The sequence below is a fragment of the Sparus aurata genome, chromosome 9 (assembly GCF_900880675.1).
Source record: "Sparus aurata chromosome 9, fSpaAur1.1, whole genome shotgun sequence".
Lineage (NCBI taxonomy): Eukaryota > Metazoa > Chordata > Actinopteri > Spariformes > Sparidae > Sparus > Sparus aurata.
Genome location: NC_044195.1, coordinates 5232745 through 5257855, shown reverse-complemented (window position 1 = coordinate 5257855; position 25111 = coordinate 5232745). Strand labels below are relative to the sequence as shown.

The following is a 25111-nucleotide window of genomic DNA, read 5'->3' as shown; positions in this document are numbered from 1 at the left end:
GACGGTTGGTGTAGAGACAGCGATATTGAGAGTTGAGAGATTTGTGACATTTAGCGTGTTTGGAGTGTGTAGTTAGTGTGTTATGTAGTGTTTGGTGTAGTGTGTTTAGTGTGTAGTGGAGTCGGTTTTTTGTTTAATGAGTCAAAACAATGAGGAGAAGCTGAATGTGGGGCAGGCAGTGCAGCTCTTCATTCAGCTGGAAGGAGCTCAGGCAGACCTGAGCATTGCCTGCATTTAAATGTAAATAGTTACATATAACTTTGTACATTTTTTAAATGTATGCACATATTTAGCAAACAACAATTTATATTTGCATTATAAGTAATAAAAAATGGTTTGTTAAACATATTTGTGGTTTTCACAGTAAAAAAATCTAACATTTTCTACTCGGAAGTTTTTTTGTGATTTTAGGTCCATTGTGTTAATACAGTATGTCAAAATAAAAAATTAACAGTACAGTCACACATGTGAGGTTGTGCTGAAAATAATGACACCAAGTAAATAGTTTTTAAGGTGAAATATAATGGCAAAATCAAAAATAGTCAAAAACGGCCAATTATACCCTGGAAGATCGGATTTCACAACAAACCTAAATATCCCTGACGCCCCACCTTCAAACACAGCCTCATTTGGCCATCCATGAAAAAGCTACTTAACCTCCCACTTTTCTATAGGAATACATATTTCCTACGGGCACTGCACTAGTTCTAATAAAGGCCCAAATAGAAATCTTTTTAAGAAACTATAATGAAGGAAAATAGATGCTCAGGTTATATAATTATTAAATTGCCAGTGACATTTTCTATATTTTATACAAAAAAGTTCAAAGTTAAACTGTAAAATATCTGGCATCTGTTACATTACATTTTCACAACTGTTTATTAAACATTTAGTTCAACATCTCAGGGAGTGCTCTCTGCATTTCTACATGCTAATCTAGATGCCAGTTGGATCCATGGTGAGTGTAACCTGACAAGTGGAATTGTTCCTGTCATCTCTCCCGACACTCACTCCCTTCCAACCAGCTGCATCACTCCTTGCACATCAGCATTACTTAACTCATAGCCATTAACTAGACTTTGATGTCATCTGCTGGTGAAATCTGGTATGACAGCTCATCAGAATTTGTAGAAATCTTTATTTATAGTCGGTCAAAAGTACATTATCCCCTTGGACACTCATTAAAAATGGCCAAATAATTCACATTTAAGGCCATGACACTTTCATAAAATTTGGAGGCAGCGTTCCAGTCGACAGTAAAAACAGAGAGAAGGGAAATCCTAAAAACACATTATAAACCAAACCAGCGTCAGTACTTGCTAACTAAACTGTGGCCAGTCAGGAACAGCAATACCCAACAGGGATGCTGACACTTCATGGTCTGAAGTCCCTTTGAGTTGAAGTGCCCAGATGGGGAGAGCGTCAGAGGTGTGTGAAACAAGACGTTTTCTACAGTGGTGCTGGAGGATGTGCAACCTGCCCCTTTTCCTCCAAAACAATAAAAGTTCACTGTTTAAGAGGTCAACTCTTGCCACAGTGAACGTTGGGGCTGTGCAATGCAGACAGTTCTCCTGTCTCACAAATGCAAACAGAAAAGTAAGAACCAACATAAATTAGGAAAACTAAAACACAACAAACAGATGAGCTTTGTTTCTCCCTATTTACAAGCATTACTGAATAGGGATCTGGAAAAGTTTATGGGTCAACATGTGGAGCTGGTACATTCACAAAACAAACAAACAAACAGCAGAACATCTTCTGGTCTTGTACAGGTTGAAATTTGTTCAAAAGTTGGCAGGGAATTTTCTTCTTCTTTATCGGTCCAGCTCTCTCAGCAGCTCAGTAAAAGTCAGACTGTCTTCTCCAGAAAGGTACAGTTGTCTAAAACCAGCAGACAGTGTTCATTTGTGAATTTGATTTTAAAAATCAACAAAAGGCCGTATTACAAAATAGGGATGGGACAAAAAAAAGAAGATATTGCATTCTTTCCATTTATACACTTCAAATAAAACATCTGTGACTGTGCCACTGCATTAAAAAGAAATTGGATTCAAGCCATCCTGAGAACAATCTGAAAATAATAAATACATCCTGGCCAAAAACTACAGAGCATCCTCCTGATGACTGATGATGTATGTGTGTGTTTGTGTGGCAAAGAAGTCAGTCCAGGTTGTGTCTGTTAGTATTAGTATCCTTGTAGTCCATTGTAAACCTTCTGTATAGAGCCCTGCTTCAGAAGACCCCGAATACCTGCAGTGACAGAGCGAAAACTGTTAACAACAGCAACATATAAAATAAAAGTATACTGATATTTATCCTGCTGGTCCAAGGGATTGAAATGGCGATCAACCCTCCAGTAACAAGCATGGAAACAACATGCATTATTTAAATCAGAAAAGTCACAAAGGCTCACACTTGAGAAGCCAGACCGTACATCTTTTGAGGTAGCTTTTCTCTCAAGAACAACTTAAAGCTGCTGTAAGTAATATATTTTTTATTAAATAGCTCTATATTCCAACAGTAACCACTGTTACAGAACGTTGGTCCACTAACCCATGTCTCTCTTCCTGCTGCTCATTCAGTACAAGATATAGACACATTTCTGGTATCCCTGTCCACTTTATCCAATGAGGACAGAGAACTTCATACAGGGGCAGTTCTGTCTTTAAATGAGCAAGCAGAGAGCAGCCTCCTCCTGTTTGCTGCCATTTCTGGAGCATACATGTGGTAACGTAGAGAGGGAGGGGATTACTAACTGCAAAAACAGACAGGAAGTTATCTGAAATTACAACAACACTTACAGCAGCTTCAAAAACATTAATCATATATACATTACATATTGCTACTCTATGTAATTTAAGTAAGAAAGTCTCAAAATTTAATTATTAAAAATGAGCACAAAATTTGCCACTAGTGCTTGGTAATGGTGAGCTCCAGAAATGTTGTAGTGCAGGGATGATGAGTTATCCTGACTTAGGCACTAGTATGGGTCAAGTTCTTTGATCACTGGATTTTATATTCTAAAAATTGCAACCATCTGCCTGGTAAATGCTCATCTCTTTGGCATCTGTAGGCATTTTACCCAAAGGTAAGTCATGAAGTAAAGTTACTTTGCCCAACAATAACCCCGTCAGGACCGATGTCCCAGGATGTCCTTCAACACTGCCTTCATCCTCACCATCTTTCTGCTGTTCATCGAGCTGTGTCTGTGGAAACTCTACATCGAAGGTGATGATGAGGGAACCTCGGATGTTGATGTTGTCAAAGTTTGGCAGGCCCTCTCCTTTCTTCCACATTCGAGCACCAGGCTTAGTGATCTTATCTCTCACTATATGGACCTGTCAGGCAAAGACGGATGCAAACATTCAATTTAACTGGCCCAGTCAATCCCATACCTCTATTTTGTTGTTAGTTTAATAATATGGAACTTTAAATAATCCTTTATGGACTTCTAATAGTCTGAGGTCTGAAAAAGTCACATTAGATAACAAATGCCCCACACTAGGACAGCTCTGTAACAATATCAAGCATCTACAGAACCTTGTGTCCGTCCAAATGTGCAATGTCCATCTCAAAGCCGACCAGTGCCTCCACCAGGGAGATGGTGACATTTGTGTACAGATCATCTCCTCTGCGCTCAAACACAGGATGTCTAAAGACAAAAAAAACACACCATATCACATTAATATGTCACAAAGCTCATATCCGTCAGGTATATTGTTGCACACCATAGAAGAAGTTTCACAGTAAAAATTCATTCATACTTTAACACTTTGATGCGGAAGCGTAGATCTCCAGGTTCGCCATCGATGTGAGGTTCCCCTGTGGGACACAGATACGATGTTAACACAACAGATAATATTTGGATAACAAAAGTACTTCATGTTAAGCTTAGGGGCAGATTTACCTTCTCCAATGAAAGGGTACTCCATTTCATCTCTCACTCCCTGTTCAATTTCTACCTCCAAGGTCCTCTCTTCATTTACAAGTCTGTGATTCAGATAGAAAACAGGTGTTGGGATATTCACTTTGTGCAAATTATTTACAAAATGTTATTACACCTCTAATATACCTCTTAGTTACCTAGCTAGCCTAGCCATAACACCAAGCAACACTAATTCTGTCTGGTACAATAGTAATTTGTATTTTAATTAAATATGTATTTGTTTGAAAGTTACATTAATGTCATGCTAGATTTATGGAGGACTGGAATTCCGATGCATGCCTTATTGAGGTTAGTAATAGAATAAGTAAGTTAGCTAAACAGTGATAATACCCTAACAAAATTAAGTTGGAGCCTGTTAACTGATGAAGGCATTAGACAGACAACCACAGCAGGGGACCGACCTAATGGGATTACAGTTCAGATCTGTGTTGTTGTCAAATCAAGGCAGAGACTGCTTCAGTGTTAAAAGTATTTCTATATGACTGATAGCAAAGAAATGATCCTTTGTAATTTTATAACCAACAGGAGGTTTCTGAATGTTCATTTGAAAATGTGATATTCCCAGCCTTTATCCATGTTGAGCAGCCTCGAAATAGCAAAACAGAGAGGCAATTAGGGCTGGGCAATATGGCCTCAAATCAATATCACGATATATAGAGCAACTCACCTCGATTACGATAAATGAACAATAAGTAATAAACCCCCCCCCGCATCTAAATAAAAGGAAAAAAAATCCTGTGTATTTACAGAAATGCCACTTTAAAGGACTGTAAAACTACATTGTAGTTAAGATTTATATTATTTATTTAGTAGTTAAGAACAACTGATAAGCACACGATTGAACAGCTGAAAAGCACAGATTACTTGAAATGACAACAACTGAATAAGTTTAAAAGTATAAAATATACAGTCCCTTATAAACAAATTCTAAGCTTCTCACTTCTTTTATTTCTTCGAATTGAATCACGTGGTTGTACAGCAGGTGGTGGAAGAGGTTGGATGTAAATAAATAAACATTTTGAGGACTTCAGAATAAGAATGTAAGACATGAGACAAAATAGTGGAGAAGTTGACATTGCTGCTTAATAATATGTTCACCTCTTGAGCATCAGATAACTTTTTTTTAACCATTATTTTCTTTATCATTATATATTTTTGATAGACACAGAATCTGTTTCAGAAGTCAGAGGGCCACATGACATGGAAGCTATTGAGAAAAAATCAATATTTCTGCATATTAATATTCATAAAAAATAGAGGAAGCACTAAAGTACAATATACATAGCTGTGTCTCATTCGTCCAGTTTACTTATACAATCTGCTGCTGGAGTCACTGGGCCCCATGACATGGAAGATATTGAAAGAACTGCAATTATTTTGTATTAATATATTTATGCTAAGTAACTTGATGACAGTCCCTAAATCAGTTTCCAGCGATTCAGTGCCATGTTCTGGGAGGTGAGCTAACCGTCCTCCTGCTGCTCACACTGGATGAACCTCAGTAAAGTCGCGGCTGGACCCGAGTAGAGCTTAGAATCAAGCCCGACCCGAGCCCGTGCACGTTGTGTCCGAGCCCGGCCCGACACACTGAATGTAATTATGAGCCCGAGACCGATTTAAACCCGACAGCTGTTTAATACGTGGGCTGTTATAACTGACGTTCTCGACTACAATTGCGAGTTGTTTGAACTACAGAAATCTTAATGAATAATGCAACAAGTGCCGCACTTAATGCACTCGACAAAGCCGACAAATGTTATTATCACGGCCCACGACTTGTTTAAAATGGGTCCACACCTCCGACTTTCCTCCAAACTTGCTCAAAGTTAATTCTACTGTTTTTATTTTTTTCTTTACATCTTCATGCTCCATGTTGCACTTAAGCTACACAATCAGTGATGCCGGTAACGCGTTACTAATTTTGTCATTTTCCTCAGTAAAAAAATATATTTTTGCTTTCTTCTTGCGTCTCGGGGAGTGACGTCACGTACGCGAAAAGTCACGTTTTCCAGCATGAGGACACTCACGTGTCAGACCACGCAGAGACACAAATGCAAAGAACAACGGAGGGAGGAGAGAGATGCACGTTTTCTAGCTGGAAATACAGTCATTATTTTGAGATAATAAAAAACAAAACACAAATGTTTGATCAATGGACGGCCCGGCCGAAGACAGTGGCCTGTTGCAGCCTTTGAACGCAGCATCATTACACAAACTGTCCGCGTCTCACAGCGAGAGTGGGTTCACTTGATTACTAACCTGACATAGCTGGTGTGCATCAGTGGGCGGAGTTTGCATTAAAATTAATGTAAAATAAGCAAATCGGTATACGCCGGGGTAGATTAATCAAGTGGACCTAACATGTCCCCTATCCCTAGTGGATGTTATGCCTATGACACCGAATATACCGACATGGCCAAAATGACGTCGGTTATCGTCATAAATTTCGGTATAGGTAAATTTTCGGTTTATCGCCCAGACCTAGAGGCAATAAAGAACACAGGTTTCATTCACACCGTCTATTAACCCAAAACTCTATATTTTCAAATTTCATTTTCATTTGAATCACCGTGAGCATTGTAAAGTATGCCTACAGTCAACTTTGGATATCATTTGAAGATCAACAGCAAATAAACAGTTATGCAAGTTTGGAAATATCAGGCAGTAGCTATTCTCTGAAGTGTGTTTTTTCAATTGGTAGAGGAATTTCTTCATAAAATGTCATACAGTGTAGTTATGTTGGGTATAAGTGTGCTTCTCCATCCATCTCCTATAGGTTTCAATAGAACTGGAATCAACTAGAGCATCATGTGAGTACCTTGATGAAATAACACTTCCATCTTTTTACAATGGTCAAGCTGAACAGACCCAAATACAAACAGAGCACACCCTCCCAAAGAATCGATGCACTTACATAACCCAGACATGCACAAAGTTAAAAGAAATAGAAGGAAAACTATCAGGCCCAATTAGAATGAATATACACTACTCACAATAAGTTAGGGATATTGTGAGAGACTCAGTGGAACCCCATAGAGCACGTCTGGGACCAGCTGAAGCAGAGACTGGATGATCGTACCCCACCCCCACGTGACCTGGCAGAACTGCGTGTAGCACTTGTGGAGGAGTGGAACGCATTGCCTCAGAACAACATCATGAGGCTAGTGAGGAGCATGAGACGTCGCTGTCAAGCTGTCATTGCGGCAAATGGTAGAAACACCCGCTACTGACATTGTCATTTTTTGTTATTTGGGGCTATCCTTGTTATTGTCTAAATTTTGGGGGTAATAAATATCAAACTAATGAAAATGGTGTTTCTTCTCATTCATTATTAGTTATATCAAAAGGAACTTTTACTTATTTCATTAAAATTCAGACCAAATAGGAAAAGCACTCATGTAAATAACAATATCCCTAACTTATTGTGAGTAGTGTAATTTGGACCAAGCTTGCTTCAAATCCTAGATCAGGTCTCTGGATACTGAGAGGACCCCTTGAAATCAAGCTTTTTTATATCATCCAATGTCTGTTAAAGCAGTTACCATGATAAAGAGTGGGTGAAAATCAAATTTTCTATTGCGCCGCATGTTCCCAGCATTACTGAGGATGCCAATGACAGTTACAGTTTGACTACAAGCAGTGACTTACTTTACGTTGGGACACTCATCGCACACCATTTCCTGAGTCATCTGGAAGCGGCCAGGTCCAAGCTGCGTTGTCCTCATTTCCTGTCTGCAGTTACACTTCCTCTTGCCAGGGGCTTCCTTAGCTACAGGCTTGTTACGTACAACCTTTACAAAAAAGTGGTTTTAGAAAAGATCATTAAATCAAAAGTACATAAGTAAAGCAGCAGAGAGTAATTGGGATATTAGTTAAATGGCTGCAAAGCTTAATTTGACAACTTCATTATAAGTTATTATAATGTTATAAGCAATTCCACTTGTGTTACACATTTCAAATATGGATAATGAGTGTAGGGTTTTTATTGGCTGCATCCAAATGTCCGTATTTCACCATTCTTACAGACTCGTGGCACGTTTGTCTTTAACCAGTCCACAAAGGCCCTCAGGTGGACTTTCTGTGGACTTCCAGTGAGTCCGCTTGGGTGCAGACGGACTCCTCGCTGGACTTCACTGATTTAATTACCCAAAATTCATTGCGATATGGAAATGATGTTGTAAAATGTTTATTAAGGTGTTAAACAATTACTTTATTAAAACGATACTTGAATTATCTTGACTAGAAATAATATCATGATATCGAAAACATGATACAGAAATATTTACAAGCATGGGCTGTAGAAGTAATCACGTGCATTTTATCAATGTAGTCTATGGTTGTCCATCAGTGGCTCATATTAGCCTTGTGGTCACATGTCATCATGGACCTGACTTATTGACCGTGAACATGTCACAATACATACAACTGAAGTCCACAAGGGTTCAGTCAGCAAGTCCAGAGCCTGGAGATTTAGATGCAGCCACTGAGAGAGTTTTCTCCTCACCTCTACAAAGTTCCCAGAGTACACTTCTTCAAGCGTGACCTCCAGGTCTAGTATGATGTCATTTCCTCTGGGGATGTTTCTGTCCTGCTGCTGTCGGTTGCCTCCAAACATGAAGCCAAAGTCACCAAAGAAGCTTGAGAAGGAGGAAAGAGTAAGAGGATGAATATTATGCGTACAGTTTTCGTTTTAACTGCGGACATATACAAAAACATGATTTAATCTCTGATATCATTTAGCATCATTCCATTTCTAAAACCACACTTATAACTGATTGCCAGTACATTTCTATAGTCATTATTTTTGGTGCATGTTTGTAGCAAATACACCATAACAATATAAATTTTTTAGACCAATTCCCTTGGCTTTATAACTTAGATTAAAACAAATAAACTAAACATAAAACAACCACATCTGTTTTCAGACTCAGTCTCACATTGACACTAGGATATCATGAAGGTATACAACTGACGTTATCATACCATGTACATTTTAGAGATGTGACAATATGAAATTTTATCACAGGTTGTGATAAAAACCAAGGATAAGTTGAATAATCCAAAATCAGGATAAATGTGAATATCCTTACACAGTCAAGCTAGACAGGTTTTTCTAGTCACTTAAGTACAATCTAGTATTGATTTTATGAATATTTTAGAATTGCCACTTCTTTCCAGTGATCCCAAAATACTAAGCTGAGGCACCCTTGTACTGTTTAAATCTCATACTGATGAAACCCTGACCCACACAGAGTCAGCATGACCCGATACTCAGTTCCAAAGGACACAATGACAGTAGGTACATATGAACTATGTCTTTGGTTAAAGAAGTGACTCCTGTGGAAACTGATTACAGTGGTGCTGTTTCCATATACATGCTAACACAATCTTTCAACATCGTGATCACCACAAACAAAATGATATTCACCTCAATTTTAAAAGAGATGGAGGCAGCATATATGACCAAATGGCTGGATAGTACTAGGACAGAGTGAGAGCTTGTTTTTTGTCTTTTGGGGGGGGAGCAGTCCTTTGATTATGAAACCAACCTGGAGAAGATATCATTGTGTGAGCCATGGTGACCCTCTTTGAGTCCATCTTCTCCATAAGCGTCGTACTGTTTCCTTTTCTCCTCATCTGAGAGCACCTACAAATAAACAAGCTGTCAGTCACAGGACAACTCATTTCTACATTGTTTTAGTCACATTTCACACAGGTGTCCAAACCAATTATCAATACAGTGTAAACAAATACAACTACATTACAAGAAACACACACACACCATCCATGCGTTTTGCATAGTCTGAACAGAACTTGAATATAAAAATATACCAAAAAAATCTGTTTGGCATACTGTATATCACATTACATGACCGTCATTCTTAAAGGGCAATGTGAACATCTGATACGGAAACACCTGCAGCGCTTATCTGAGGTCCACTCCCACATCTCAGTCCCTGGTTTTCCTGAATGCCAGCTGTGCTGCATAACAACCAATCAGATGCAGCCACACGGTATAGTCAACCAATCACGATGAGCGTAGCGTTTCCAACAACAACCAAATAGCCAGCGTACAAAGACTTTTGTATCGGTGCCTCGGGCGCTTCCGCAGATAATTGCACACAAACGTTCAGATTTTATACAGTACGCTTTCCTGACAGTTATATAAATACAACTGTATTTGAGGTCAAATAGAATTGTCAGTCAAAGTTTACTTCGCCTCTCCTCAGTCATCACTGACATCAGGCATACAATAATAGCAATACACCCACCTCATAGGCTGCCCCCAAGTCTGCAAATTTGTCTTGAGCTTTTGGATCATCCTGGTTTCTGTCGGGGTGTAACTGGAGAGCCAGCTTTCTGTAGGCTTTCTTGATGTCCCTGATTGATGCACTCTTGCTCACCCCCAAGATCTTATAGAAATCTCGCCTAAGAGAGTAGGGGAGGTAGCAGAGGTTATACACGAAACAGAGACAGACAGCAAGAGCAAAATGTACAAGACAAGAAAAGCTGTAGTTGAATAACACGGCTGATACTTTGACAGAGTGAAAGACGCAATTAAAACAGCCGGCTAGCTCAGCTAGCTTCAGTCCCCAGGAAGGCAGCCGGTTCAGTTTCCCTGGTATGCAAGCTAGCATCTAGCTAGCTAAGCTTTCACACTAATCACCCAGAAATTGCAGTTACAGTAATGAGAGGCAGTCGCTGAATGTAAACGTTTAGTTAGACTACAGCGAAACACAACAAATACTTATTAGCAAGTTAGCTCAGTGTGACAGCCTACTTCAGTACACTTAACACATGTAGAAGAGGTCTAGACCAATCACAGTGAAACATGTGTACCACCTGGCGATGCTGTTTCACCGCTGTGCGAGTAATGTACTCTCCCATAACAGGCGACTTACCCCGCAAGCACCGCCGTGGTAATGTAAAGAAGCAGGCAGCATACATTGCACAGATTCATCCCTTTGGCAGCCATATATCCCAGTATTTCTGAAGGAGGTAGCTAGAGAAGAGCCGGCTTTTGAAGGTTGGATCCCGCTGCCAGTCACAAGCCTCCTTCCTCCTTTCAGCGAAAGCCCGCCTACTGGATGTCGGTATATCCGCCTCTCACTCAAAGCCCCGCCCAACATTAAAGAAACACTTCTCATTCTTCTTTTTACAACAGCATCTGTTATTTCAAAAAAATATGGGACACTGGTTTTCTTGGTGTTTTTAAAAAGTACGTATGGATTCAATTATGGCAAAAACAGTTTTTCTTCCAGTATAGAAACAAAAAACGTTCTCATAGTGCAAACTAAAGCGCGCCCCCGCGAGCTGCGCGCAACAGATGTCAGTTCAGGTCTGTTCGACAGAGAGGAGGGCGCCAAATAGGAAGGACGGCAGATGTGTGTCTGACTCCGGGGTCTGCCTCTAATCACAACAAACCGCATCAACGGGAAGAGTCGCTCTTATCCGTACTTTCACGTATGAGTAACTGGACCCATCGACACGGAGTATTGCTTTTGCCTGGACGAAGACAAAGGCTGAAAGTAAGTGCAAAGTCACAGTTGTCTCCCATCCCTCTGTGTCTTGCTAGCCTTGCTAGCTAACTGTAGCTAGCTGGTGAGCCCTAGTTTGGTTAAGTTAACTTTAACTTATTAACAATTGAGCCATTCCCACAGCTATCAAACGGCCTTACGCGTTCCGTAATAACAATAAATGTGTAATGTGCATATTGATGTACCGTCTTACTGGGTTGGTTTCAGCTAAGAGTCGGCTTGGTTAGCGTGCCAAAGTTATTATTATGAGAAGTCAGGTGTTGATGACATGAGCAGCCTGGCTGCCAGTTGTCATAGGAGCGTCACAGGGGCGCTGCAGGAGGTATCTGCCACCATGTTAAATGAACGACACACAAATAGCTGTTTACAAAAGGCCTCTTACTATCATGTTGGTGCACTTGTATGGTCAGTCAGCTGTACACAAGGATACATACGAGTAATCCCCACTTCAGCCGGTTATGATGATGTCATGTGATTCAAAAGTTTAAATTACAATAGACATGTATACTGTACTCACATAAACTGCTTTCTTATAGTGTGAAATCCAAACATATCAGTGTATCATGTGTCTGACATGTGTCCTGTTTCCTTTCTCTTTAAGGATGGAGGCAGACAGGGTGAGCATATGGCCACGCATGGAACCCTTCTTATTGGGTGCCCTGCAGGTGAATATACTCTCTCCATCAATTAAATATACTGACATTATCCACTGGATGCACATGTTGTTAAATAACTGGAGTTGATGCCATTTTAGGTGGCTCCACCCTCCAAGCTCAGCCTGCACTATCTCCGCAAGATGGCGAGCTACGTGCGAACACGGGATGGCTGCTTCCCTATTTTGGGCTGGCCCATGTGGAGGCATATTGCTTGCGGAAAGCTCCAGCTTCCAGAGGACTTCGCATGGCTCTACTTTGAGACTTTTGACTTACTTATTGGCCACCCTCCAGAGGAGAGGCTGGAGTGGGCGGAGTGTCTTTCCCAGTGCTCTTCCAAAACTGAGCTCGAACAACAAAGGAACAAGGTAAAGAAAAAAATGACCAGGGTTGAGTACATTTAGTTAAAGATTACATACGAAGGCCTTGATCTCCCTCACAATGTAATACTATCTCGTCTCGTCGACTAGCTGTTTTGTATTATGTCTGACTCTTTCTGGAAGGTGTGTAGCTCACTGCATTGTTGCTCTTTGCTCCAGGCAGAGGTGATTGTTGTTGTACCACTGCTCTTAAATATGAGGAGGAGCTACACATTGATATGCACCTTTGTTTCTTTTTCTCCTGTTCATTTCAGTTGTCTGTGGACACACTGCAGTTTCTCCTCTTCCTTTATATCCAGCAGCTAAACCGCGTGTCTCTGCGTACCTCTCTGATTGGTGAAGAGTGGCCCAGTCAGCGTACTCGTTCCCCCTCTCCATCAGACCGAGAGGCCAAGACTAGCTCTCAGAACAAGGTCACTGTAACTGAACTACAAAAGACGGACTGATAATATCAATATCGTCTTTCAGTAGTCTGTCATCCTAATAACTACATATTGCCTAGTCCAAAGCATCTTCAATATCTTGTTTAAAGTGCAAAAGTTATTGATATCTCAGCTCTTCGAGATGAGCCACTCACAGTTCTTTTGTTGTTTCTGTTTGGATCAGCAGAACTGGGATGACCAGGCCCACCTTTCATTTGTTTATAGTCACCTAGCTGAGATTCTGGAGCTGCTGGTGGAGCCAGGCCAACTGTCACAGTCTGGTCAGGCCCTTAGAGATTGCCAGGTATGTGGACACTCAGCACACATCCTGCAGCAACAGACATCATAATAGAAATGTATTGAATGACAATGTGAAGGGTGTCACTCATAGAGATGAACTTGCAGAGAATTATCAGCTGAATCTGTAGCTCCCATCGACTTTACAGAGCTTTATAAAGAGTTTCAGAGCTGTCCAGCTCAACTTAAGTGTTCTAATTCACCCTTATTTCTCATAGTGTTGTTTTTGGCCGCAGTGGGCAGCTATCCTCAGCAAAAAAAAAAAAAAACACTGTACACTACCTGCTCAGGACGTAATAGAAGGCAGACACAATAATGGATGGGACAATAAAGGATTTTACTGTGGATTGCAATAATAACACATAAGCAAAATTAAAAACATTGGTATTTTCTATTACTGAACTTGTTCCTGTCAACCCCAAATGGCCAAAAATTCCAGATATTGGAGGTGTAAGACTGAAGATGGTAGCATATTTACAATTAAGAACTTTTTCCCAGGTGAGAAAACTTAAATCTAATTTCCACTGCTGTAAAAGCAATGTATTACTTGTGAATCTTTACTTACAGAAAAGTATGGTTTGCAGCCACATTCACATGTGCTTTTTTAAAAAAGTATGCTAATATAAACCTTTAAAACCAGTCTACCTCTGCCATTCCCATCATGTGATGCACTGCAGCTGATTATTCAGTTGTGTTTTTCCAGATATCCCTGGAGGCTGTGCGCAGCTTGGGCCTGCTCTTGGAGGGCTCAGCTTGTCATGGCAGAGCTGTCCAACCCATCCACAGGCTGCTGACCAAAGGTCCAGTGCAGAAACAAGCTGGCTACTCCACACTCACCCACTCGTTTCTCCTGCACAAGCTACTGTCGTCCCTCCAGCAGAGCCTCACACTCAACCCCTTTGGGATAACTGCCTGCCTGCGCTCAGGCAAGAAGCTAGCCTGGGCTCAACAAGGTATATTTAAATACATTTTCTTAAATCCAATGTTAAATTGCAGTTTCTTTAGAATATTGTCTCTGAGGGGAAATAATTAAAAGTCAGGAATACAGTGTTTAAAGGTGTGTGTGTGTGTGTGTGTGTGTGTGTGTGTGTTTTAAGTGCACTTTTGCAGTCATCATCATTTCTTTGACTGTCACCTTGTTTTCTCTACATCACAGTAGAGGGGGCTATGAAGAGAGCCAAAATAGCTCGAAACACCCACATGGCTCCACCAGGCAGTAAAATGGTGCTGATGTCGCAAGTGTTCAAGCAGACTCTGGCTAAAACCTCAGACAAGCTGACCGGTGCCAACATCAAAATCCACAGATGCTCGGATGCCTTCATATATCTTCTGTCACCTCTCAGGTAAAGTTAACTTCCATCTGGGCCGCATGACAAGGGAATAAAAATCATATTGTGTTTTTACAGATATTGCGATTCATGGTTAGTGGGAATGATTATTTTTGAATCACAATTTTCATTTTTACAGAAAAAACTATTGAAATGATGATGATGTGACATGTGTTGGGTGCTGTACCAAACAAGCATGTTCCCTTACATCTGGAGAACAGGAGTTGTAGGCTGTAGGTAGCTTGTGTGATTTGGATATTGCTGATTGGGCCTTACTGTGATTCTGATAATATTTCTATTAGTTGTGCCTCCCTAGCTACCATTAATATACGTTGACACTAGTGACTATTTGGGACACAGTTCATCAGTCATGGTTTTTTGTTGCACCTGCTCCTTCAGATCAGTCAGCGTGGACAAATGCCGGGACAGCACTGTGGTTTTAGGTCCTGTTGAGACCAGCGTCCACATCCACAGCTGTCAGAATGTGCGGGTGGTGTGTGTGGCTGGCAGGATCGCTGTCGGAGCCTCCTCATGCTGCACTATTCACGCCTTGACGCCCACCCGCCCCTTGCTCTTACCTGGAAACACAGACATTACACTGGGGCCTTTCCACACTTTTTATCCCTCCATGGAGGATCATATGGCCAGTGTTGGGCTGGCAGTAGTCCCCAGTGCCTGGGATCAACCCTTGCTTCTGGGGACCGAGGGCCTCATCAGCAGCTCTCTCAACGCATCACCAAACCCAGACTCTGTCTGCTACCGCCTGCTGCCCCCAGCTGAGTTTCACACACTGGTTGTGCCTTTCCAGATGGAGGGTGACACATGTGAGGTGCCTGGGGGATTACCTCCTCAATATCAGGCAGCACTTGATGATAAGGAGAAGAGGATACAGAAGTGGCAGAAGACTGTGATGGAGGCCCGGCTAAACAAGTGAGTGACAAGTCAGGTCTTCATCACTCTGTTATTAAAGGGTAACTCCACCAACTTTGACCATGAAAGTGTCTTTACAGGTCTTAGAGTAATACTGTTTATGTGAAAAAAGTACCATAAAGCCTTGTGTGGCTCCACAGAATGTAATCTGTTTAATGACCTCCAGTGGTCTCACTAACAGTTGCATTATGGGTAATGTAGGCACCAGGTTTTGAAATGTAGTCCACTGGTCTAGCATTGTACTACTATAACTTTGTTGGACTCATTATGGAAGGTTAAAAAAACAAATGATCAAAATCAATATAACAGAACCAGAGATATCAACTCCACACATTCTTCTTCCTTTTCAAAACCTGGTGCCTACATTACCCAAAATGCAGCATAGCCACTGAGTGAAATCACTAGCAGCAATTTTAGCAATAATAGCAATTTATTAAAAGCTGCTTCCTCTGGAGCCACAACAGTGGCTACTTTTATCACATACACAGTCTTAGTCCCCAAGGCTTGTAAATGCACTGTATTTTGGAAAATTGTTGAAGTTACCCTTTAATACGTAGTTATATCTGATAATACTTTAACAATCTGTCATCTATGCATGTATCACAATTAGTTTTATTATTCCAGTGTCCAGTGTGCTATTTTAATTAGTGGAAGGTGATAATGGAACAGCCATTCCAAAAAAATCAATAAGAATGTGAATTAGGTACTCTGCTAGTGTGATATTATGGAGTTCAGTGATGGAATTGGTGTCACAAAACTTGCTTGAGGGGCTCTGCACTTGATGTGACCCTGACAGCGCAGGGACAACAGGGAAATCATCATAGGGTGCCATTTCACGAGGAAAGATCCTGTCTGATTTCTATATCACAGTATGTTTACAATAACCTTTCCCACCTCCAGTCCCTTTCCTTCCTCTTGTTTTCTTGTTTTTCTGTTGTAACCGATTTCTCATTATGTTCTCCAGGGAGCAAAAGCAGCAGTTTAAGGAGTTGGTGGAGGTCAAATTCCATGAGTGGCTTCTGGAAACAGGGCACAGACAGGAACTTGACAGCCTTATTCCACCCACGATAGCCTCCTTAAAGAACTCCAATGGACCTGAGATGGACACGCCCCAAGTTACTGATGCCAAACATGTGAGGACTGGGCGGGCAGTTGGACAGTCACCTATGGCTTGTTGAATTGTTATGTTAGTCCTATTTGGGTCACAGCCAGCAGGATAAACCAGAATGCATGCCCAGGCTCCATATGGTCTTATATTTGGAGCTCCTGTAAGTTCATAACTATGTTAGCTGCCAGTATTATCGTGCAGTATGGTCATGGTTATTTGCACCTTAATCGGTCAAGTCTGTTGATGCAGCTTTTATAACAACTTATGTCCCTCTCATTCTTGAGTGGAAGGCTGGCATGGGCTGCATTTTGAGTCACTTTTAACAAAAGGCAGCTAAGTCCGTAACCTGTCTAAGCCAAGTAGGGAGTGGATTGGCATGTTGTAAAACAACATCCCAAGCAACACTGAGGGGAGCTGTAGCCTGAAATAAACATAGCATCTATGAAGACACCACAGGCATAGTAGAGTTAGAGTAGAGAGGTTTTGGTTTACTGCTGAACATCATCTTTTGGAGACAGAAAATCTAAATTTGGTGAAAGGCAGTGGGTGCAGCTGAGGAGGAATAAAGACAAGGTACTGACGGAATGTGACAAGCTGATAGATCTGTCAGTCAGGTAGACAGACATGCCCTAAAATATGTTCTGTTGAAGCATATAGCTCTTTAATGTGTAATCATTCCGAAACACCTACATTGAGACAATCTGAGAACAGAAAACTACCTACCACCCATTGTTCGTGAGTAAAAAAAGTGATTAACTTTGTGAATTTTGGAGTCAGCATGTAGCAACCATTAGAGGAACTTAAAGCACCCGCTGAGCTGTGGTCGGGTTCTGGAGAACCATGACTGCGGTGAGCACTTGGTTCTCTTCCAAACTGTCCAGAGCAAGTGTCAACATTTCATCTCAGTTGTGCCCACATATACAACTACATGTTACTTTCTGTAAAAAAGTAAGGGAAATTGACACGTGCATTTAAATATGGAGAATGTAGATGAATGATTTAGCACTTTGGGTATTAAAGACATGTTAGTGCTCCTACAGTTACTCAGGTCATAGAATTTTTAGTGTTAATAGAATGTTAAAAACAGCAATCAAGTGTTTTCTGAATGGGGTAAAGAAAGAATATTAACATAATTTATTGTAGGCATGTTACTGCACCGTCCATCTGTCATATTCTGTTCATTGTATAAGTAAACAATAGCTAGCCTTCTGTACAGGGGCTCAGTTGTTCATGTTGTTTTGTTTTGTTTTTGCCACATTTCAATTATTGATATCACAGTAGGTGTTTTGCTAGCTGTCAAAAGGAAATATTTTCTTGGATGACAGTGACTGCAGGGTGGCCAGTACAAGTACAACATGAGCAGTGAAGCGGCAATTTTTTTTGTGGACTTATCCTTTAATTTCTTTAGTAACATCTGATTTGCTGTTTATTGTGCCAAATGTGGAAAAATTAACTTTTGGTGAGTTTGGAGAATTGTGGCCAGATGTTGCTTAAATTGAATGTTTTGATGAATTCACCTTATGTATATATATATTTTGGCATTATAGTAAGATTATTTTCATTAAATCTACCCTGCCTACAGTAACATTTGTAGCATTCCATACCTCCAAGTGTACTTCAGGCTGTTAGCTTCCTGTTTGTACACTTCGGTTCATTACAGTTTCCTCTTATTAACAGACTGGGAAACTCATTACAAACAACAGACCTGCAGCATTTTATTACTTGTGGAAAGTTAATGAGAAAAGATGGACTTGATAAAAAAAACAGTACTTTTAAAATGTTACTTATTAGAGAACACTGTAAAAGTTTTCAAAATGCTGGGATGTGTCTTTTCATTTTTAAGATGGAAGTGATGACACTAAATGTCTTACTGCTGCTGCCTACCTTGAACACCTACCCTGTGATTAGAACACGCGCTCCTCTACGCAGGTACTATATGAAGAGCACAATAACGTTTTTGATTGTTAAAAAAAATAAAGATTTTGACCGAAATCACATCTTGCCTTTGTCTTGGATATTTTGACTCTGTCTCTTCAGTCCTTTGGAAACAGCGAATGTCAAGTTTTGGTATGATGGGAACCAGTTAAACTGAGTAATAAAGAAATACATTGAAATGCATCAATATTTACAAACTGTACTATTTGTTGCATTTGTGGTTATGCAACACTCTCATTGGTGGAATGTGGTACATTCAAGTACCATATGACCCAAAATGACAAATCACATTGCCTTTAATAACTTTATTTATATAGCACTTTTAAAAACAAGGTTTACAAAGTGCTTTGACAAACAAAGCAGAACAAATAAAAGGAACACAACTGAAATTACAATTGAAAAATGTAGAGCAAACGAATGGAATAGAAATAGTTAATAGTTAATTAAAATTAATAAGAGCAATAAAAAGATTTCATATAAGAACAATAGAAACAGATAAGGAATCTTAGACCATTAAGTAAAAACATAATGGAGTAAATAGCAGCAAACACTGGGAAGATAAAAATAAATAAATGATAAATTAAAACTCAAAACTTAAAGATTAAAAAGTAAAAAGGAGACAACATCACAAAAAGGCAAGTCTATAAAAATGAGTTTTAAGAAGTGATTTAAAAGAAGTTACTGATTCTGCAAGCCTTATCTCCTCAGGTAGGTCGTTCCAAAGCCGAGGGGCAATGACAGAAAAAGCTCGGTCACCTTTAGATTTAAGCCTTGACTTTGGAACTGCCAGGAGGCCCCCACCTGAGGATCCAAGGCTGCGAACTGGCTCATATGGGGTCAACATTTCTGTTATATAGCTTGGAGCCAGGCCAAGACGAGCTTTAAAAGTGATCAGTAAAATCTTAAAATCAATTCTAAAATGAACAGGGAGCCAATGAAGAGAAGCTATAACTGGGGTGATGTGATGTCGTCTGTTAAAACCTGTGAGAAGCCTAGCTGCTGCATTCTGGACCAGTTGGAGGCGGGAAAGAGACTTTTGATTTATGCTGGAGAGGAGGGAGTTACAGTAGTCTAGTCTGGAGAAAATGAATGCATGAATGACTTTTTCCAAATCAGAATGAGAAAGTATCAGTTTGATTTTGGAGATGGTTCTGAGTTGGAGGTAGCAGGACTGGACAACTGTTTTAATGTGTTTGTCGAAGGTGAGATCTAAATCGAATATGACTCCCAGGTTTCTAGCAGCGGGTTTAATGTTACTGGAGAGTGGACCAAGGCTATTTGTAATGAGGCTGGTGTCTGTATTTGGGGGACTGAACAAGATGATTTCTGATTTTGACTTGTTAAATTGAAGAAAGTTTTGTGCCATCCAACAGTTAATATCATTGAAGCAGTCTAAGACAGCAGCTAGGCTTCTCGAGTCATGCGGTCTCAGCGGAAGGTATATCTGTGTGTCGTCTGCATACCAATGGAAAGAGACGTTGTGTTGTTGGATGATGTGGCCTAGTGGAAGCATGTAAATAGAAAATAAAATCGGACCTAAAACTGAACCCTGCAGTACACCACAGGTTATTTGAGCTGTACATGATGTATGATTACCTATGGTGACCGCAAAGGTTCTCTCTAAAAGGTAAGAATGAAACCAACTAAGTGCAGTGTCCTTGATGCCAACCCAGGTTTTGAGGCGGTCAATTAAAATGTTGTGGTGTAACACCAGATAGGTATATTGTTTTATTTTGAAATGTAGGCTTTTATTTTGGTAATGGAGAAGGAACAGATGTTATGTATAGACTGGACCTGAGTTTGCCAGTTTTTTCTGTGTAGCATAGCAAGAAGAGAGCAATCCCACTACATCCAGTCTCACTTCTCTTCGCGTGGCATTGGCAGTGAGTTTTATTTAGTTATATGAATATTGAAGTAATTTAATTTGTGGTAACGTTATTATATAGTATTTTACGTAACGTGATATGTACAGTTGTTAGAATAAGTTATTATTTCTATCATGTTTAAGGGTCTGTAAAGGAACTGATTTTGTGTTTATATCCTTTATTTGTTTCAGTTTCACCTTTTCTTCATTAAAATCCTGCCAATCATAACACACGACTGTTCCTTGGAGGTATAGTGTGGAAAGGTTTAACTTGCTGTCGATAGCAATACCCCAAAAGCGGCTTTTACAGTTGGACAGTTTTAAACAGTAGTAACACTGTACGGCCTCAGCACCCCATATTGATTGCTGTCAGCTAAAATATGGATAACGAAACAGAAACGCAAAAGGAACAGGGGAGCCTGGAAACAAGGTCACGAGTCTCAGGCAGTAGATCTGCACGCTACCATCGCAGCAGCTAAAGCTCGCGCAGAGGTTCAAATTAAGACAGAAAAGGCGCGCCTGGAAGCAGAGATGGATGCACTGCAGCAAGAGAAAGAGGCTGAAGTAGCTATGGCAAAGGCTGTTGTGATGGAAGCAGCAGCTGCTGCTGAGTCAAATCGCTCTGGCTTTGAGTCGTTACCTTCACAGAGGAGTTCTCGTGAGAAAGTGAAAGAATATTTAGAAAAACTATCACCTGCAATCTGTGGGTCCCTTAGAGAAGAGCTAGTTGAGGGGCATTGGGAACCCCAGCCAACCAGCCAACCCTTGTTGAGTCCATGTAAGGAAGAGCAAAACCAGACTGATCAAGATCAAACTGTGCAGCAACACTCTAGCCCACATCAGTCAGGTTTGTTTCAGCCCGACTCAAGCCTCAACCCTCTAGTCCACATTAATCAACAGGTCCCCCATCAGCGTTATCAAGAACAACCGCAGACAACTTCTGCACATCACTCACAGTATGTTCCCGCATTATTTCATAAGCCTAATCCCACTTCGATGGGTGTCCCAGCGAAATTACCAGTGGTTCAAGATGTAAAGGGTACCACATCAGATCTGGCAAAGTTTTTGGTCAAGAGCCAGCTGGTTTCAGGAGGATTAACAAGATTTGACGACCAACCAGAAAATTATCTAGGATGGAGGTCAACATTTAACAGCATAGTTGAGAGCTTGGATCTTTCAGCCCATGAGCAGATGGATCTTCTCATCAAGTGGTTGGGCCCAGAATCAAGCCGACATGCACGCAGAGTCAAGGCGGTTAACATTAGACACCCATCGGTTGGCCTTAAACTCATTTGGACTCGGCTGGAGGAGTGCTATGGCCCACCAGAGGCCATCAAAAGATCTCTGTTCTCAAAGGTGGAGCACTTTCCAAGGATTGGTAGCAGAGATAATCAGAAACTTTGTGAGTTCAGTGACCTCTTGTTTGAGCTCGAAGCAGGAAAAGAGGATGGATATTTGCCTGGCTTGATGTGTCTAGATACAGCACGAGGAATTGGTCCAATTGTTGAAAAGTTGCCCTTCCATCTTCAAGAAAAATGGATGACGTTCGGATCAAAATATAAAGAAAGATAATGATGTGGCATTCCCACCATTCCCAGTATTCTCTCAGTTTGTTAGAAGAGAAGCAAAGGCGAGGAACGATCCAAGCTTCAGCTTGTCCAGCTCCATAACACCAAGCATGAGAAGAGAAAGGCTTGGAAACCAAACTCCTGGAAACATTGCGTCCATTCGTAAAACAGATGTGCTCAGCAACCCAACTACCAATACAGCAAAACAAATTGAAGATTTGAACAGAATGTGTCCATTACACAAGAAGCCTCATGCCTTTCGGAAATGTAAAGTCTTTCGAGGAATGCTCCTTGATGACAGGAGGAAGTTTCTTAGAGACAATGGTATTTGTTTTCGCTGTTGTGCCTCAGTCTGTCATCAAGCCAAGAACTGCAGTACACCAATAAAATGTATGGAGTGTAACAGTGAGAAACATGTGGCTGCACTCCACCCGGGCCCTGCCCCAAAGGAAACTAGACAGACAGAGGCTTCCAAGGATCATGGCGGGGAGCCCAGTGGTGCTCCAGAAGATCCATCTGACTCAGCTTCAACCTCAATGTGTACTCATGTTTGTGGTGGAATCAAAGGGAAGTCATGTGCAAAGATGTGTCTTGTTTATGTGTACCCTCAAGGTCATTGTCCACAGAAAAGGAAAATGTATGTCATTTTGGATGAGCAAAGTAATGTGTCACTGGCAAAAACTGCATTCTTTGATGTCTTCGAGATTAAAGGAGCAGCAGAGCCATATGTGTTGAAGACATGTGCAGGAGTTGTGACTACCAAGGGAAGAAGAGCTCATGGTTATGTCGTTGAATCACTAGACGGGAACGTGAGCATTCAGCTTCCAACCTTGATTGAATGTAATCGTATGCCGGACAATAGAGAGGAAATTCCAACTCCTGAAGCGGCATACCATCATGACCACTTGAGAGCTATAGCTTCAGAGATACCGCCTCTTGATTCTTCAGCAGATATCTTGCTTCTTTTGGGACGGGACATCGTCAGAGTCCACAAAGTGCTCCAGCAGTACAACAGGCCTCGTGACGCACCATTTGCACAGAAACTTGACTTGGGCTGGGTTATTGTTGGTGATGTGTGTCTTGGCGGAGCACACGCGCCCAAGGCCGTCAGTTCATTCAAGACATGTCTTCTGGATAATGGACGCCCAAGTCACCTCCTACCCTGTGGTAATGTTGTCAATGTTAAGGAAGATTTCAGTGGAGGAATTAAGGCACAGGGTCTTTTGGCAAGTGAGGATGCAATGGACTCTTATGCTCAACCAGGACATCATTTGGGTGACACTGTCTTTCAGAGGACTGAAAAGGACCATCACCTTGCACCTTCAGTTGAAGACCAGGTGTTTATGCAACTGATGGAGAGGGGATTCCATAAAGAAGAAACGCGTCACTGGGTAGCTCCCCTGCCTTTTCGCCGGCCAAGAAAATGGCTCCCAAACAATCGTCAATATGCCTTCCAACGGCTAATGTCCCTGCGGCATAGCTTTGAAAAGAAGCCCTCCATGAAAAATGACTTTGTGGAGTTTATGAAGAGGGCCCAAAGTCTGTTGGCATGCCACAACATCAGGCTTCACAAGATCGCCTCAAACAAGGCAGATGTCATAAACGCCTTTCCCACAGAGGATCGAGTTCAAAACACCACATCTAGGGACTTTGTTGTTGATGACTTAGCTGTCCAGCGCAGCCTTGGCATTGCTTGGAACATGACGACCGACACATTCATGTTCAACATCCCTGAAGCCCAGAAACCATTTACCCGAAGAGGGGTTCTTTCCACCATCAACAGTGTCTTTGACCCTCTTGGTTTCTTAGCCCCTGTGACAGTGCAAGGGAGGATGCTTTTAAGAGAACTGATGTCTCAAGGTGCAGAGTGGGACACACCTCTGCCGTCAGAGAAGCTTGCAGAGTGACAAAGATGGCAAACTTCGTTGCAAGAGCTCAACAGTTTGAATGTTCCACGTTGTTACACCTCCTTTTCTCTCTCAAAGGCCACAAAAGTGGAACTGTGTGTGTTTTCAGATGCATCGGTTCAAGCAATCGCAGCTGTAGCATACCTTAAAGTCACCCAGGGGGATGGCCTCGTTGAAGTCAGTTTTATCCTGGGCAAAGCCAAACTGGCACCTTTAGCTGGCCTCACTGTGCCCAGATTGGAGCTCTGTGCTGCAGTGTTAGCTACAGAAATTGCCGAGGTAGTCCAGGAGAGCATGCTGCACAAACTTGACAGGACAACATTCTTTACGGACAGCAAAGTTGTACTTGGGTACATACATAATGAGTCACAAAGGTTTTACGTGTATGTACACAACCGTGTACAACGTATCAGGCAGTCAACCCAACCGGAGCAGTGGAGATACGTTCCCACTGGAAGCAATCCAGCAGATAATGCTACGAGACCTGTATCGGCTGGACAGCTACAGAGCATCGACTGGTTGACTGGACCGAGTTTCTTGCTTAAGCCTGAGAGTTCACCATCAAATGACAATAACTTCGAGCTGGTCAATGCAACCACAGATGTGGAACTCCGTCCAGAAGTCTCAGCTCTGGTCACTAGATTCTCAAAGAAGCGACTCGGCACCAAGCGCTTCGAACGTTTCTCTTCTTGGCATGTGTTGACTAAGGCTATAGCCTTGTTGCGTCATATTGCCCAAGCTTTCCACAAGACACTACAGGACCTGAAATGTCATGGTTGGCATTCTTGCAAAAGAGGTCTTACTTGTACCGATCTTAAGGGGGCCGAGCTCACCGTCATCAAGAAAGTACAGGAAGAGGCGTATGTAGATGAGATTGACTGCATCCAAAAGGGACAGGATTTGCCAGGTGACAGCCATTTGAAAATGCTTAAACCCTTTATTGATAGTGAAGGCCTTCTTCGGGTAGGTGGACGAATCAAGCACTCAAATCTGGGAACGGATGAGATTCACCCTATTCTCATCCCTGGGAAGCATCATGTTGCCACCCTACTTATTCGCCATCACCATGAGCGGATTAAGCACCAAGGAAGACACATCACGGAGGGTGCGATCCGTGCAAGTGGGTTGTGGATAGTGGGTGCGAAGAGAGCTATCACTGGATTTATCTACAAGTGTGTCACATGCAGAAAACTACGAGGAAGAGTGGAGCAACAACAGATGTCCGACCTACCCTC

The 25111-nt window shown here is 41.5% G+C and overlaps 2 protein-coding genes across 5 annotated transcripts; one reads left to right on the top strand and one right to left on the bottom strand.

Moving 5' to 3' along the window:
• Positions 1-1118: 1118 nt before the first annotated feature.
• On the bottom strand, positions 1119-11035 carry dnajb11 (DnaJ heat shock protein family (Hsp40) member B11). 3 transcript variants are annotated; one of them, XM_030427650.1, is made up of 10 exons: positions 10849-11030; positions 10219-10375; positions 9496-9593; positions 8451-8583; positions 7595-7737; positions 3908-3990; positions 3765-3822; positions 3541-3652; positions 3179-3338; positions 1119-2250 (listed from the first exon to the last, which is right to left on the bottom strand). In XM_030427650.1, exons 1-10 carry the CDS (start codon positions 10920-10922, stop codon positions 2186-2188), a joined length of 1083 nt encoding a protein of 360 aa, XP_030283510.1. In that variant the 5' UTR covers positions 10923-11030; the 3' UTR covers positions 1119-2185. The 3 variants fall into 3 exon arrangements, with proteins under 3 accessions (XP_030283510.1, XP_030283509.1, XP_030283511.1); XM_030427649.1 differs by lacking the exon at positions 1119-2250 and adding an exon at positions 2475-2755 and having other exon boundaries at positions 10849-11035; XM_030427651.1 differs by lacking the exons at positions 1119-2250; positions 10849-11030 and adding exons at positions 2475-2755; positions 10483-10755.
• Positions 11036-11119: 84 nt separating this feature from the next.
• On the top strand, positions 11120-18599 carry tbccd1 (TBCC domain containing 1). Of its 2 annotated transcripts, none has more exons than XM_030427647.1 (9): positions 11120-11475; positions 12086-12149; positions 12239-12505; positions 12772-12930; positions 13127-13243; positions 13940-14189; positions 14396-14579; positions 14964-15494; positions 16459-18599. In XM_030427647.1, the coding sequence occupies exons 2-9, from the start codon at positions 12087-12089 to the stop codon at positions 16670-16672; spliced, it is 1785 nt and encodes a 594-aa protein (XP_030283507.1). In that variant the 5' UTR covers positions 11120-11475; position 12086; the 3' UTR covers positions 16673-18599. The 2 variants fall into 2 exon arrangements, with proteins under 2 accessions (XP_030283507.1, XP_030283506.1); XM_030427646.1 differs by having other exon boundaries at positions 11122-11475; positions 14393-14579.
• Positions 18600-25111: the final 6512 nt, after the last annotated feature.